The sequence below is a fragment of the Agelaius phoeniceus genome, chromosome 3, assembly GCF_051311805.1.
Source record: "Agelaius phoeniceus isolate bAgePho1 chromosome 3, bAgePho1.hap1, whole genome shotgun sequence".
NCBI classification, from domain to species: Eukaryota; Metazoa; Chordata; class Aves; order Passeriformes; family Icteridae; genus Agelaius; species Agelaius phoeniceus.
This window is the reverse complement of record NC_135267.1, coordinates 38,972,004-38,988,408: the sequence shown is the minus strand read 5'-3', so window position 1 is coordinate 38,988,408 and position 16,405 is coordinate 38,972,004. Positions and strand designations below refer to the sequence as shown.

At 38.6% G+C, this 16,405-nt stretch overlaps 1 protein-coding gene across 1 annotated transcript in view; it reads left to right on the top strand.

The window, feature by feature from the left end:
• Nucleotides 1–16,161, top strand: part of NBAS (NBAS subunit of NRZ tethering complex) — a 161,214-nt gene extending 145,053 nt beyond the window's left edge. The window contains exons 50-52 of the mRNA XM_054630256.2: nucleotides 776–920; nucleotides 6,875–7,003; nucleotides 15,403–16,161. Coding sequence (XP_054486231.2) covers nucleotides 776–920; nucleotides 6,875–7,003; nucleotides 15,403–15,678 — 550 coding nt within the window. The 3' untranslated portion in view covers nucleotides 15,679–16,161. The remainder of the gene's footprint in view (nucleotides 1–775; nucleotides 921–6,874; nucleotides 7,004–15,402) is intronic.
• Nucleotides 16,162–16,405: the final 244 nt, after the last annotated feature.

Genomic DNA, 16,405 nt, shown 5'->3' with positions numbered 1-16,405 from the left:
CTCCATGATCTACCAAATAATGACTATAGGTAAAAAAAATGTAAAAATGTTGCAGCAACAGAAAAACAACTTCACAGTAAGCACTGTGTTTGCTATCCTGCATGATGAAATTTACTTGTATCTACTGTCTGCCATCTGTTTATGTCTGATTCTGTAATGGTGACATAGCATGAGGTTCTGTGAGGAATTAAAAGAACATTTTAAATAAATAAATATGTAAAACAAATGTAACTGTATCCATATCTACTAGCAGAGTTCAGACGCAAGTAACTTCACTTCCTGACCCTTTTTGGATGGGCTGTGGAGAAAAGTTTATTTTTGTCTATACTCATTGGACCTGAAAATTAAAATGTGAATCTGGCTGTATATTTTCCTCTCAGAAGCAAGAGACAGATACTGAGAAACAGAAGCTGTTAGAATGTGATCAAAGCAAACAAAATTAGGAATGCTGGATTCCTGTCACCCCTCCCTTGATACCACTCTGCTTGGGAAATCAGCTGGTGTAAAGCCAGGAGGAGATCCTGTGCTATTCCAATTTGATCAGTCTTTATCTGGTGTCTAATTCCTCAGGGTTTGCAATAAGCATTTCATAATTCCATGTAATTTAAATTTCTTTGTTGTATTGAAAGAGTGATGGCATTATGGACAGTGACTTGTCTCAAAACTTACATCTTTCTTTCATGAAGTCGTGCTTTTAAGTCACATGAGAAACAACCTACAGAAAATGCTATATGTATATTTATATTCTATATACATCTCTTTTTTTACTGGGCAGATCATGCACAGATGATAATCCCTGGGTGAAACTGGGGACTTTTATGCTGCAGAAGTGCCCACCTGAGGAAAAGGAGAAGACAGGAAATGAAATTTTGAAAATTTGCCGTTCTTTGTATGAGACAAAGCATATGCTCCCCGTCAAGGTAAGTTTTAACTTTGGGTATCATGTTTATGAGTCCTGTTTCAAGGTCCCAGCTACAGATAAGATGTTGCTGTACTGGATCAAGTCCAATGACGAGCTAACAGAGAGGCTGAGAACCGGATTCAGTCTGTCTTGAGAAAAGATGACTATGGGAGACCATGTGTTTAAGTTGTCAAATGAGGAAACAAGGAGAGGAATTAGTCAGTCTCTTTTCAGACATGCTCAGTTATAGGACAAGAGGCAATAGAGACATGTTACATTATCAAAAACTCTCATTGCACCCAAGGACAACATTTCTAATCTTTAAAGTAGTGAAATATTAGAATGGGTGGATGCCTAGAAGAGACAGGGAGAATCTACCTTTGTAGGTATTTAAGTCTTGACTGGATCACGGGCAGTTTAATATTATTGGACTTGCTTCAAGTTGGAGGCTGGTTGGATTAGCTGATCTTTGTAAGTCTATGGCAGTATAAATTATTCTGTAATGTATTTGTAGAAAGGCTTTAATAATCTATTATCATTTGAATCAGTGTGGCAAAAATTGTTACTTGAATTATCAGTAATTCTCTTACCAATAAATCCTTAAAGATTTAGTGAGGAACCCCTGAAAAACATGGTGATTGAAAAAACCTCAATATACAAGTAATTACTAAGTAGTAACTATGATATTCTAACTTGTCTTCCCTAAGTATGTATGCATACTTGAATACAAACATCTCCTAAGTATAAAATTATTGAAGTGTTTTGTATGTAAACACTGTATATTAATGAAGACAGACTGGAGAAGTTCTTAATAAACTTCACACAATTTCAGAGTAGTCGTGCATATTTTTAGTAGGCTGATTAATCTCGTATAATTATCTTTATGCAGTCACTGTCTGTAATAGAAAACAGCTGATGTTAGGAAGAAAAGCAGAATAAAAACAACACATTCTGTTTAAAACACAGACAGGTGGGTGTGTGGGTTTTTGTTTGTTGTTTGTTTTTTTCCCCCTAATCCGACACACTCATCTGAATCAAGTTCAGAAATCTTTGTAAAACGTGATTCCAGAAGGTGGCAGTAAACTGAAATGATAAGTACATTTACTAATTTATTAATCCCACCAAAACTCTTTGGTGGAAGGCAGGTTCCTGGGACTGGTATAATTATTATATGTAACTTTTCTTTGTAGGTGCTGAAATGATGCATTATAGCTTGTAAACTCACAACCTTAGTGTGCATAGGAGTAGCTGAACTTTGTCAAAGTAGAATGTTCTGCCTCACCTCAGTGACCAAGGGAGAAAAATCCCTGTGAGTGTCACTGTCATACAGCAGTCAGTTCACCAAGAGTTCTGCTCAAGAAGGGTCATGGTTTGCATTTCTCTTAGTTGAGTAAACTTCTAAACTTCTCCATGATCTCCTTGGCAAGTCACTGTTTAATCAGAGTTTTGGTATTGATATACAGCTTTGGTTGGAGATGCCTTTCTTGTTTTTTGGGGGTTTTTTTTTTGGTTTTTTTTTTTTTTTTTTTTTTGTTTTGTTTTTTTGTTTTTTTGTTTTTTAATATTACAGGATGTTGAAAGAGCTCACCATGTAGGTATGACTATACAGGTACAGATCAGAAGTTATTCCAATCATCAAGATTAAACAGCCTTACTGATGTAAAATATCTTTTTATGGCTAGAATGCTGTGCAGTGACAAGGAGTTGCAATAAAATGTGTAGTTGTACAGTTACCTACAAACATAGGCTGTATTCCTGTAAGTCACTGCTTGGGAAGAGGAGGAATGGCATGTATGAATTTAAGTAATTTATTTGTCTGTATGGCTACAGTACTTAGGTGCTCAAATGACAGATTTACAGTTATGTGGCTGAATAAGGTGAAAATGTGATCACTGACAACCTGTTTAGATGATTTGACATTTCAGTATATAGACTGATTAAGATGACAAATCTGGAATGATGGAATTCTAAAAACTGAAACCAGTTAATTATCATGAAAAACATATGCCATTCAATTCTCCCCCATTACAACCTTGCCAAGTTCAAAGATTGTAATGGAAAACACATATAACTTCAATTCTTGTGGTCTAGAAGTTAGAAAAACCATCTTTGGATATAGTCATGAAGGATTTAACTCTTTTTTTTCATTCCACTTATTTCATTCCATTCCTACTGGTCTATCTAGCTTTTTAAGCCAAGTACTTCTTAAATGTCTTTTGGATAGTAACATAGCTTTAATTGTTCTATGTTTGCTTTGTGGGGTGGTATTTTGTGGGGTTGTTTGTTTGTTTAGGGTTTTAATTTGCATTATTCAATGGATAGATACCTCCATTCCTTTTAGTGGAAGAAAGCATTGTTTTATTTGCCTGGAAGACACATGCTTGGACTGTCAACATCTGCACTGCCTGATTAATCTCTTTAGAAAGGGATAAATCCTTCTCCACTACGTAATTGTTAAAAATGTGACTCCTCTGAATATCTCATGTTCTTCTCTCAGCCTATGGGTCATGTGTCAGTTAACATGGGACAATGCATCTAGTCCCTTATCTGTAATCACCCTGGGGTCCTAGAGGCTGAGATACTTATCTCCTGGAATAATACAGCAGACAGTTGGTCTCCTTTTTTTCTAATTTTTGTAGCTAGTTTTTCCTGAGGTTTAGATATGATTTTAGATAGTGTGATTTTGTCCACAGTTATGTCTGCTAATTTTCTTCAGATGATGTTGAATTTAAATGGTGCTTTTGAGTCTGTTTTTAGCCTCTCCAGACATAATGCTGTTTGTACTCATTATCTGGCCCTTCAAGCCATCCATGAAAATACTGAATAATACTGGACCCAAAACAGACTCCAATGACATATGGGTTATTTGCCTTGCCTGTCACAGTGAGCCACTGATAGCTGCATAACTAGAGAGGACAGAAGTTGTCATACAAAAGTTTCAGCTAAATCTTGGTAATTCAGATTTTGAATTGGGCTTCCCTTGACCTTTTCACAGATAACATCAAACCCCCTCTAAGCAGTGCCTCTCATGGCAGGCAGCAGATATTTGAACGCTTTCAAGTGCTCACTGCAGAACAGAAACCCACTTATGTTGCTCCAAGAAGTGCTGTGGGTGATGCCTTCCTTCCTGGGCTTGGGTTTTCAATTCCTGTCCAGAGGAGCCCTGTAGTCATTAGTGACAGTGATACAAGTTGATACTTGGACAGTCTTCCATGGCTGGCAAGCTGTCCAGTCCCTTCCTGTGGAAAAAGAAATGCAGTTGTTAGAATGTGTCTTTCTTCTTCAGAAGAGATTACGGCTTCTTCTGTACTTGTGTATGGTAGTTAAGACTGAGTATGTCTGCTAGACATGCTACCATCAGGCAGAAAGTTATTCTACTTGTCCAGCTGGTTTTGAGAGAGAAGTGTTACCAAGCATGATAAAATTCCTGTTTTGCTCAGATGTATTTTATGACTCTCAGAATTTATTTTTCTGAATATTGGTGTGAATACATATTTTCAAGAAAAGAGGTGTAGAGTGAATTCATGACTTTTCATTAAGTAAGTTTGCTAGAATGGCAGGTATGCAGCTCAAAACAATCCAGTGGAATATGAAATTACCATGAGTTTAATAAGCATATGAATGCTCAGACAAAGCTTAATGTATTTATTTAGTCTTCTTATTCCTTGATCCACATCATATCATTAACGACAATCATGCCCATTCCACGAAATTGGGAGGAGCTGTTGACTTCCTCAAGGATAGAGAGGCCCTGCAGAGACCTGGACAAATCACAGGGATGGGCAATCACCAACAGTGTGGAGTTTAACAAGGCAAAGTGCTGGATTCTGCACCTGGGATGGGGCAAACCTGGGTTTACCAACTGGGCAATGAGAGGCTGGACAGCAGTGCCACAGAAAGGGGCCTGGGGCTCCTGGTTGATGGCAAGTTCAAACTGAGCCAGCAGTGCCCTGGCAGCCAGGAGGGCCAATCCTGTCCTGGGGGCATCAGGGACAGCATGGCCAGCTGGGCAAGGGAGGGGATTGTCCTGCTCTGCTCTGCTCTGCACTGTGGGGCAGTTTTGGGTGCCACAATACAAGACATTATGTATTAGAGAGAGTCCAAGGGAGGGCCATGAGGATGGTGAAGGGCCCTGAGGGGAAGCCGTGTGAGGAGTGACTGAGGTCACTTGGTCTGTCCAGCCTGGAGGAGACTGAGGGCAGAGCTCACTGCAGTTACAGCTTCCTTGGGAGAGGAAGAGGAGGGGCAGGCACTGATCTCTGCTCCCTGGTGACAGGGACAGGACCTGAGGAAATGGCCTGAAGTTTTGTCAGGGGATTTAGGTTGGATATTAGGAAAAAGTTCTTTCCCCAGAGGTGTTGGGCACTGGAACAGGCTCCCCAGGGAAGTGGTGACAGCACCAAGATTGACAGAGTTTATGAAGCATTTGGACAATACTCTCAGGCATGTGCTGTGACTCTGGGGGATGGTCCTGCGCAGGGCCAGGAGCTGGACTTTGATGATGCTTGTGAGTCCCTTCCAACTCAGTATACTGTGTGATTCTAAGCATCAACAATCAGTAGCAGTACTGAATATGAGTTTAAAGGAGCAAGTCTGAATAAGAGAACAAGGCTTGCTAAGTGACTCAGAGCTACTGTGATGGAATATGTCCTTCTAGGCTGTTTTTCTTGAAGGTGTAAATTTGGAAAAGACTGAGCAAGTACAGCCAGAGAGCTCCCTGTCCCAAGCAAAGCCATGTATCTGTGCAGTACATTATATTTGGAGTATTTAATGTCTCCTCATCTTCAAATAATAATTAGGCTTTTAGGCTCACGGCTGCTGAAACTATGCTACTAAATGTGTGAATCATCTTGGTCATTAAATTGTTACAGTTATCATTAAAGTTCAAAAGACATAAAAAATACATGACTTGCATTCTCTTAGCTTAATATTTAGCTGATGAGCTCCTTTGACAATTGCTCTCAAATTGTTAGAGTGAAACAGAGTGCTTCTCTTAAGAGATGGAAACCATTTTCAATGTAACTACCATACAATATCCAGAGTCCCTAGTGTAAAGCGCCTTGGAAAATGGGACATCTCTGATGGGCCTCGTTCAGAAGTGGTTGTGACAAGCAACCTAAATTCTCAGAAATGACAAAAAGGGAAAGGGAAGTTAGAATTTGATTTCTAATATAATTTGTAGGTTGAAATATTTTTTGACATATAAATGGACAACTCACTACAATACTGAGGAAAATAAAACAGCTCACGTGTAGGACATGTTTTTTGGTTGTTTAACTAAGGGACAAGGTAAAGTTTTAGAAGTGCACAATAGATTTGTTGAGGGATGTTCTATTAAAAATACCTTATATATAAAGGTATAAAACACCTTTTTTTAGAAGGTATTTTCTGGACAGTTTTATCTTGAAGTTGTGTGATGCTAAATTTATGTTGTATTATCAAATATAGGAAACTAGATGAATGGCAGAAACTTAATTTGCTAAACCTTAATTGTGTGTAAAATATTGTATAAAATTTTGAAGCTTTTTGCAACAGAAACATTATTCAAATCTGGTATGTGCTGTTATTTCCTCTTTATTCTACTTTTCTGATTGCATAATTGAATTACAGAATTGTCACAGGTGTCTGTTAGTGTTTCTTCCTCTGTTTTGCAGTATTTCAGTAAGCACAAATATGTTAGTCCCACAGAGAGCTGTGGGACTGCTGTTATTTTTCAGTAAAACTCCTGGTTGTAATGGTGATTCAGTACCTGCCTTGTCTTAATTTAACAAATGTTGCACTTTAACCAGTATTCCACATTTTAAAAATTTGTTCTTTCTAGTTTCCAAGGATTTGTTTCCAACAGGGAGTTCATTTGTTGTGGAAGTGTGGTTTTCATTTTGTATTTGACATAAAATTTTCATAAATTTTATTGTGAATGATGATGTTAGTATCTTCAGAGATCACGCTGAGAGAATTTACTTTTTATTTCAGTGTATAAAAGAATTATGTTTGCTGCTGCTTAACCAGTCCCTCCTGCTGCCATCCCTGAAACTGCTGGTAGAAAGCAAAGACCAAGACCTTCATGCTGTGGCACTGGAGCAGATAACAGCTGTTGCTAAGGTATGAACACTTGAATGAACCACCTTTCAGAGGCTGAGGTAATAAGTTAGCTCTTTTATCTTGGTGTAGTAAGCAGAGACTGCTGAGACACTTACCATTGTTAAGGTTTTGCACAGCTCTTGTGTCCACAGTGAGCAGTAACACAGGGCTGGTAAGAGCTTTTATACATATTTGAGTGATTAAACCTCATAGCACTTCCTTTAAATACTTGGTATGCTGTTTTTTGTCAGTGTGGTGGAACAGAAACTATTCTGATACATGAAGTAGATTGTTACCTCTGTGTTCATATTCCCTCACTTGGGGGTTTTTTAAGTGATAAAGTATGTCAGATGACTCAGCTTGTTTCTGACAAATGTGGCATGTGTTTATATACACTTGGAGAGCTGTTATGTCACTGGTTTTGATGTGATGGTATGTTCAGGGACTTTCCTGCCATTCTAAAAAGACCTGGTGCCAGAGTTTCTGGAGAAGAAATCTAAATACTGTCTTTGGGCAAGAACTGGAAGACATTAATGCAGATGTCACTTGCTATATAACATTACATAACTGTCTTTTCCCTGTACATTTGCTTTTCAGCAAATAAGCATGATGAAATTTATTTAGTCTCCTAACCACAAATTTTCTGTGTTTTTTACAAAACAATTGCATAAATATTAACCACCAAAACAATAGTATATTGATTGTTTTCTTTTACCACCTGCAATTTTAGATTTTATTTCTACAAAACAAGGCTTTTTAGTAACTTTTAAACAAGATGATCTCATTGAAAGGCAAGCACAAATCAGATAATCTGATATATGCATGTACTTTCTCATCTGTGTTCTTGTTAGCCTTTTAAAATTGAGTTCTTTGAGTTCTTTCTGAAGCTTGTCAGCAGGAATAAGTGTCCAAATATGTTTTATTTAACTATTTTTAAAGCATAATGCTGTGCAGTAGCACTTACTGAATGGTTACTAATTGTATTGCTCTTGAAACTGGCCATTTCTTTCTAGTGTGCTCCAGCTTTCCTACACTCTAAGCTGATTACATTATATTGGAGTTTTAGGGCCAGGAACCTTATTAGCTTCTTGCTGGTATAAAGCATTTTGTATACCTGTGCATGCCCAAGATAATTTTGGGGTTTTTTGGCTTTCTTTTACAGGAGGCAGCTTGATAAGTTGTTTCTAGTTTTTCCTTCTAAATTCAGTATTAATTTGAGCATACAGTTCTGCAAGAGTGCTGAATAACCTAGAATTTTTGAAGCAGTTAGCTTTGGTCTAATGGTTTACTTTAAGTCAATGAAGATTTAACTGTTGACTTTATTGCACCAGGCATAGAGCTTAGCCAGTACCTGGAATGTGACAGAGTTAGAAAAGCAGCTAGTACAGAAGAGTGGTGTGCTAAATGTAAAAGCTGTTCCTATATTGTATAAAAAGTACCTCTTACTCCTTGTTTTATATGCATCTCTTATGATTACATTGTTTGCTGTTGTACTGAAAGAGCATATATTACTTAGCTATGCCAATGTTGTTTATTCAGTATCACTTTCTGTGCATACTTTTTGCATTTTAAAAAACAGTATTCAGGCAGTTAATGCTTTTGTCAAAATCTAAATTAATTTTTCATAGGAAAGCCATTTCTGCTTACAATAAACAGGAAACAGACAAATAACAGCTGGCAGAGGGGAATCATGGCTATTGATTCCCCAGTCCAGTGCTAACACAGCTCCCAAACATGGCTGTGAGAAAAATACAGCACTTCCTTGCTGATAGGATGTATTAGTTAGCCATTTGTTGTATGCTGCTGACAGCTTTATGGATGTTTACAGTTAAGGATGATGCTGAAGTGCTGATACTAGAAATTGTGCAGCTTTTGCCTGTAATAAACCAACCAAGTTTTTGCGTAAGCTTTTTTGAAATTGCAGACCCCTCTTTTTATTGTGTGTCTTTAAATGAGCTGCCACTTGTCTTTTCTGAGTAATAGAAATAACTGTTCTTCCCCTATGTTGTGTACTGTGTGAGTAATTTAAAAAAACAGTTTACCTAAATAATCTTATTACTGCTAATAGAGCCCTTAAAAGTCAGATTGTTTTTGAGAGGGATTTCAGTGTTGTCTGTGCACTGTGCATTTTCAGAGATGAAAACTGATTTTTATACATCTGAGAGAGCAAGTAAATACTCTATTGTCTGTTGGTACCTATAATGTTAAAACAGCTAACAAGTGGGGGTTAATATAAGCAGTGCAAATACTTATTCAATCAATACTTTAATAGAAAGTGGAACAAGGAGAATGCTGTAGTCTGAAAAAATAGTTCAGCTTTATTTGCATGTTATAATTTCAGTGATGAAGTACTGAATCTACCTTCATAACATGTTTTACTGAAAAATGTAATGTGAACAATCACACATTTTGTGTGGAATAATGGAATTTCTAGTGTTCTCCAGTGTATGCCATTTATGGCTATTCACTTAATGGGGCTTAATCTTTAAAAAAAATAGTTAAATTATAAGCTAATGGTGATTATGATAAAATATCTTTCTCCAGTTTATTTTTCCAGGATTTTTTATGTCACTTGTTTCTTTTCCCCTTATTTATTTGTTCTATAGATCTGTACTCCAGGAACAAATAAAAAGAAAAGCATTTTCATCTCGAATAGTATTGGAGAAGGGAATATTCTGGGAAACAGTGGTTTCAGTTCTTTACTGCTGTTAGGTCATCAGCAGCCCTTCCCTTTCATAACTTACGGGTTTTCTGATGCAGAAATTATGGGTGAAATTTTGCTTGTTGGTAATGCCAGAGCCTCTGGATGCCTGTGCAAACAGTACTGATGGGGAATTGGATCATCTAGTTCCAAACCCTGCGTGGGAGGGACACCTTCCACTAGACCAGGCTGCTCAAAGCTATCCTGGCCTTGAACACTTCCAGGGCTGCAGCATCTACAATTTTTCTGGGCAACCTGTTCCACCCTCACAGTGAAGAATTTCTCTCTAGTATCCAATCTAAACCATTTGAAGTAAGGGGATTGGTTTAGATTGGGTATTTCCTCTTGTCCTAACACTCCAAACTGCTCTTGGAAAATATCCCTCTCCAGCTCTGTTGTGCTGAAAGGCTGTTGTGTGGTCTCCCCAGAGCCTCTTCTTCTCCAGGCTGAAAACCCCTGTCAGCTAATCTTCATAGGAGAGGTGCTCCTAAGACTGTCTTCATCACCTTCTCTGGACCCATTCCAACAAGTCCATGTGTTGTGCTGGAGGCTCCACACCTGGATGCAGTACTTCCAAGTGCTCTCATAAGGGCAGAGGTACCACTTGAATGCCTACACCTCAGTGCTTGGAAGCAGATATCAACCTAAATAGGAAAGCCAAGGGAAAAAAGTCAGTTCTCCTTAAAGTAATTATCCCCATTAGATCTTTTACTCGTAACCATGGACATTGTGTGTGGGCATCATGCTAAATCTACACTGACAAATTCTCCTGAAGGAGAGATGGATATGAAAAGTGAAAGCTGCTCCCATTTAAACCTTCCAGATTTTACTGTAATGAAAAAATTATCACCCTTAGCATGGAGTTCTAGATAGGCATAATGACACTCTGATTCTGTCATTATTGTGGGTCATAGTTTATTCACACAATATGGAAAGTGGCTGGGTGTTAATTTGTGCAGAAGATAACCTGCACCTCTGAGACCTCTTTAAACTGCAGTCAGCTGCATTCCATATCATTGGAATCATTGCTAATCCCAGTGATTCTGGGATTAGCAATAGTCTTAGTTTTATGGACTAGTTAGGGTCTTGGGATAGCAAGGGCTCTGCATCTGCAGGCAGATCAGAAGTGATTCATTGGTAAGATCTTGACTGAGCTGACTGCCCAGAAAAAAACAGCTTTTTAAAACTGGGATAGTAAGGTGGTTGTTTTTTACTTGCTGGGTTTTACTGTCTTACAGACTCAAAAGAATGATTTTGAAAATGAAAATGTGGTGTATTTAGGAGTCTGTATCTACTGTAGGCTAGTATTCGGTATGTATGGCAAGCAAAAATAATTCTGGAGGTTGATTTCCATTAATATTTTTTTAAATGTAACATTTTGAGGATCAAAATGCCATCTGGAACAGCATCCTGGCTTGAACAGATGGAAGAATTACAAGTCTAGTGAGGAGTAACAATGGGGCAGATGTACAGTATTTCTTTCTCTGAAATACTACTTTCCAAACTTCTGGTTATTTTCAGCTGTATGTATCTGCTAAGTAATTGACAGTGGTTTTCTTTTCTTGGTTTTGTGCAATTTCTTCTTAGACTTGGATGAGCTTTTACATCTTGAAGTATCATTTGACAGAGAATTCAAGAGCAAAAAATCCTATTTTTTATTTTCTCGTAATCTGATCCCACTAGGTTAATTTGATGCTTTATATTTTTTACTTTTTTAATAAGATAATGTTTTTAATTAATCCCTTTATAATTTTGATGATGTTGCTATCTGCCCTATGCCCTTGAAGCTGTCTCTTTTTTAGATTGGAGAGTCATAGTTTTGCTGAGCAATTTCTTGCATAAAAAAACTTACTGTACTCTCTGTGGTGTAGTTCTTTAAAAATACATGCTTTCTCTGTTTGCCTTTTGGTAGAGTTTTTTTCACTTTAATGCTTGTTGTTCTGATTTAAAATTAATTTTAAATAAATGTAGTCTTAAGCTACATTTACAATGATTTAATTAAAAAAAAATCTTACGGTTCTATTTAAACAGAGCTGTTCAATGTATAAGGTGTCTCAAGGTTTGTAAACATGTATCAATTCATTGACAATCTCTGTAAGTTGTTGTTTTTATTTAAACTAATGACTAGAAATGTCTTTATATATGCAATTGATAACCCCAAAATTGGCATGATCTGGAGCTGTAAAACTGGTAAATTAAATTAGTCAATTGAGCTTTCTTTGCTGCCTATTTTTAAATGCAATTCTCATTAAACCTTGGTGTCTCTGTGTTCTTCCCACACCTGCCAGACCCCACATGACTTCCCAAAGAATGGTGGAACAGACAGTGGCCTTAACTGCACAAAATGCATTCATAGGGTCTGGTTGCCATCATGTGTCTCCATCCAGTTGCCTGGAGACAACTAAATTACAGAAGTTTCCTCTTCCTTACCAAGGCTTCAGACAGTTTGCAAGTCAGAAAATGGGAAACGTTAATCAGTTTAAACCTACTGATCTATTTGAGCCTAAGGATGAGCTGTGGGGCACAACCCAAGAGCCTTTTTGTGAGCTGTGTTGTTTTATGTGAAACCACACTGATCTCATTTCTTTGTGAGCGCAGACAGGTTTCTCTGCTTGTGGGTTGCATGGGTATCTTCATCCCTGTAGTGTAGCTCAGATGGTCTGTGCTAGGAACAGTCTTCTTTCAGATTTCTCTCTCTCAATTTTGTACATTTCTGGTACATAAAATCACACTAATCTATAGCAGTTTTTCTTAACTGAATAGTAGCCTAAAAAAATTTAAATTAAACCTTGCATCTGCTCTCAATCTCACTACTGTAATTCCTATTTGCATTTTATGTTCATAAAATCAAACAGTGAAGCCCTGTGTAAAGTCCCATTCTACATACAAGTTAAGAATAGACCACGCAGAGCTTCAAGGTGCGAGAGAATATCCCTTCAGCCCCATTTCAGAAGAGATGGCAGCTGTTTGGATAATGGCTTCGTGTGCTTCATGGTGTGCTGCAGGATGCCAACACTAGAAATTTTGGCATCAGAATTGTTTAGGTTAGAAAATACCTGTGAAGTCTCTCCAAGTCCAGATGTTAACTCAGCACTGCAAAGTCCTCTCTAAACCAAGTCTCAACCACTTACCTGGGCAGCCTGTTCCAATGCTTGACAACTCTTTCCATAAAGAAATGTTTTGCTAATATCCAGTGTAAACCTCCCCTGGCACAACCTGAGTATGCTTCCTCCTGTCCTGTCACATGTTAATTAGGAGAACAGGCTGACTCCCATCTGACTGTAACTTCCTTTCAGGCAGTTGTAGAGAACAATAATTCCCCTGAATTCAGGGGAAATTCAGATGTCCCCTGAGCCTCCTTTTCTCCAAGATAAGCACTCCCAGATCCCTCAGCAGCTCCTCATATGTCTCCAGATCCTTCCCCAGCCCATTGCCCTTCTCTGGACATGCTCCAGCACCTTGCAAGTCTTTCTTGCAAGTGCGAGGCACAGAACTGGACACGGGATTTGAGGTGTGGCCTCACCAGTGCCGAGTGCAGGGGACCATCCCTGTCCTGGTCCTGCTGGCCACTCTATTGCTGATCCAGGCCAGGATGCCACTGGCCTTCATGGCCACCTGGGCACACTCTGGCTCATGTTCAGCTGTTTGTTGACCCATTTTATTTAATGATCAGCCTGTCTTCAACAGGAAAACATTTCTGTCGTTAACTTTCGGCAGTTGCTAAATAATTGAAGACTAAGATTGGGTAGCCTAAAGGCTGGACATCCCTGCAGTTCTTAGAACTGTTTTGTAAACTGGACTTTCTGTGCTAATTAGATTTAAAATGGCTTGATTACAACTGTAAAGTGTCACTGCCAATCTTCCTTTGTGCAGTAGTCATGTCCTGTGTAGCAGTTGAATTGCTCTTCAAGGGTGCTAAATAACTTATCATAGGGTGTTTATTACTTGCTGGTACTCTGGTACCAATCATGGATGTTGGCACATAATTTTTATAGAAAATTAAGCAGAAAGTAATCAGACAATTTTCTTTTTCCTTTTAAACTGGGAGGTGGTTTTGTAAATGTATCATAACTTGATTCATTTATTTGTAACTTGAGAAGGTGCATTAATTGAAACCTGTTGTCTAGACCTCCTCTGGTCCTGTTTTTATCACAAAATCACAGAATTGTTTGGGTTAGAAAGGAGCTTAGAGATCATCTTGTTCCAATCCCGCTTCCATGAACAGGGACACCTTCCACTAGACCAGGTAGCTCAAAGCTCCATCCAGCCTGACCTTGAAACACTCCCAGCAATGGGACACCTGTAGCTTCTCTGGACAATCTATGCTAGTGCCTTGCCACCCTCACAATAAAGAATTTATTGCTAATACCTAATCCAAACATGTCCTTTTACAGTTTCATCATTCCTCCTTATCCAGTCACCCCCTGCCCTTGTAAAAAGTCCCTCTCCAGCTCTCTGGTAGCCCCTTTTAGGTACTGGAAGATGCTGTGAGGTGTCTCCAGGGCCTTAATGTCTCCAGTCCTGGCATCTCGCTCTGTCCTCATAGGAGAGGTGCTCCAGCCCTCTGAGCATCCTGGTGGCCTCCTCTGCACTCTTTTCAAAATGTCCATGTCTTTATGCTTTATGTAGGGGATCTCAGAGTTGAGTGCAGCACTCCAGGTTGGGAGAGCAAAGGGACAGAATCCCTTCCCATGCCCTGCTGCCCACACTGCTTGGGATGCAGCTTAGGATATGATTGATTGGCTTTCTGGGATGTGAGAGCACATGGATGGGTCATGTTGGAATTCTTGTCCACCAACATCCCCAGATGCTTCTCCTCAGGCTGCACTCAATCCATTCTCTGCTCAGCCTGTATTTGTGCTTGGGATTGCACCAACCCAGATGCAGGTCCATGCACTAGGACTTGTTGAATTTCATGAAGACCGCTCAGGGCCACATATCAAGCTTGTCAAGGTCCCTCTGGGTGGGGTCCCTTTTTTGGTTATATGTAGTTGTTCAATTGTGCTTCATTAAGTGGTAAATTAACACAGTGCTGTATTTCAAAGAAACCAGGAAAGACATATCAAAATTAACTGAAATAGAATTTAAAGTATTCTATAGTGTTATTTGTAAAGCTACAGACAAGATTCTCAAGAGAGTATTATGCTCTCATATATCAAGTAACCACATTTTTTGTGGCATCCAGGATGTCTCTCAGAGGTAGCAGCTCTGTTTCACATCTTTCAATATGTTATATTCTTTTGAAAATCTCATCCTTGCTGTGGGTGCTCATTGAGTCTGTGAATGTTGCCTGTCATATTAACATGTGAAAAGTAATGTAATATATTAATATAAAGTGACCAAAATTTAATATACTCTTCTCTGACCTTCCTCAGATTGTCATTCTTGATATGGAGCTAAATGGTATGATCTATGCTGCACTGGGACTGAAAACCTGTGAAAAGTCTATAAAGCTGGTGGTGTAATCCCAGGCTGTTAAGCATTCTTATTCCTTAACTTTGTGCAGGTCAGATATCTATATTAATGTGGTAGAGTGTTAAAGACATACCTTTACATATTCTGACATATGCAAAGCCTGTGTCCCTGTAAGTAATCTGTGGGGAATACTCCTCTCACTTTGAAGGTCACATGTGCAGTCAGAACCATCGTGACATGTTCTACCTGATGGCTCTATCTGGTAATTAATTGTTAATTACTTTGAATTTCTCTTTCTTTGCAGGTTGATGATTCCACTTGTGATGCTGAAATACTCTCCTTGCTCCTCAACGCCAAGCTGGTGGTGAAGTGCATGTCCACTGCCTTCTGCCCACGCCTCATTGAGCACCTCCTGGCTAACCAGGGGCAGGGGCGCTGGGATGTGGAGGAAATTGCACAGCAGCTTAAGGAAGCAGGGTTCAGGGCAGAGGCCGGGTCTCTCCTCATGGCTCATCGAGGGACCCATCCTGCACTCAGGACTTTCACTACTGCCCTCCAGGCTGTTCAGCACTGGCTCTGAAAATGTTGGACTTATGCATTTGTCTGCGTTTTTGCTGCAAATCAAAAGGGAGAAATTGTTGCTCTAGTAAAGTAACAAAGTGAGTTATTACCCACATTTTGTAGAAAACACGCAGCACACAGTAAATTCCCATATACTTCTAATTGTTTAAAAAACTATTGGTGCAGACTGTATCATTCTGTTGTATGATTAGCAGAGCAATGAATCTGATCATCCTTTCAGATCAAAGTTAAATGGTTACACTCAGTTACATATAAATGAAACATTAGTAAGGTGGCAGGCTATATACAATTTGTCTTAATTTCTGTAAGTAATTTACTCTTGTCATAATGTAAAACTAATGTAAAAATATAAAGATATATATAGAGCAAAAAAAAAAATCACAAGAGTGATTTTTGAGAATTTCAAAACCTTAAAATTCAGTATTGTGCAATGTTGTTATCACAGCTTTTGTTTGCAATAAATAAAATATTTTGCATTTAATGTGCTATCTCCTTCAGCCTTTTAGGCAGAAAAATATTTTCTTTCTTCAGCCCCTTTTCTGAAATTCCTGTCTCTCCTTAGTGATGTTTATTCATGAGGACAAGCTAAAGTCTAAGAGATATTTTTCTCCACCATTTGGGAAGCCCCATCTTAAATCCTGAACATGTGCTGATACCATTGTAAATGTACTTTCAAAGTATTTAGTTACATTTTTCCTGAGTTATGAAAAATTGCATATATGTGT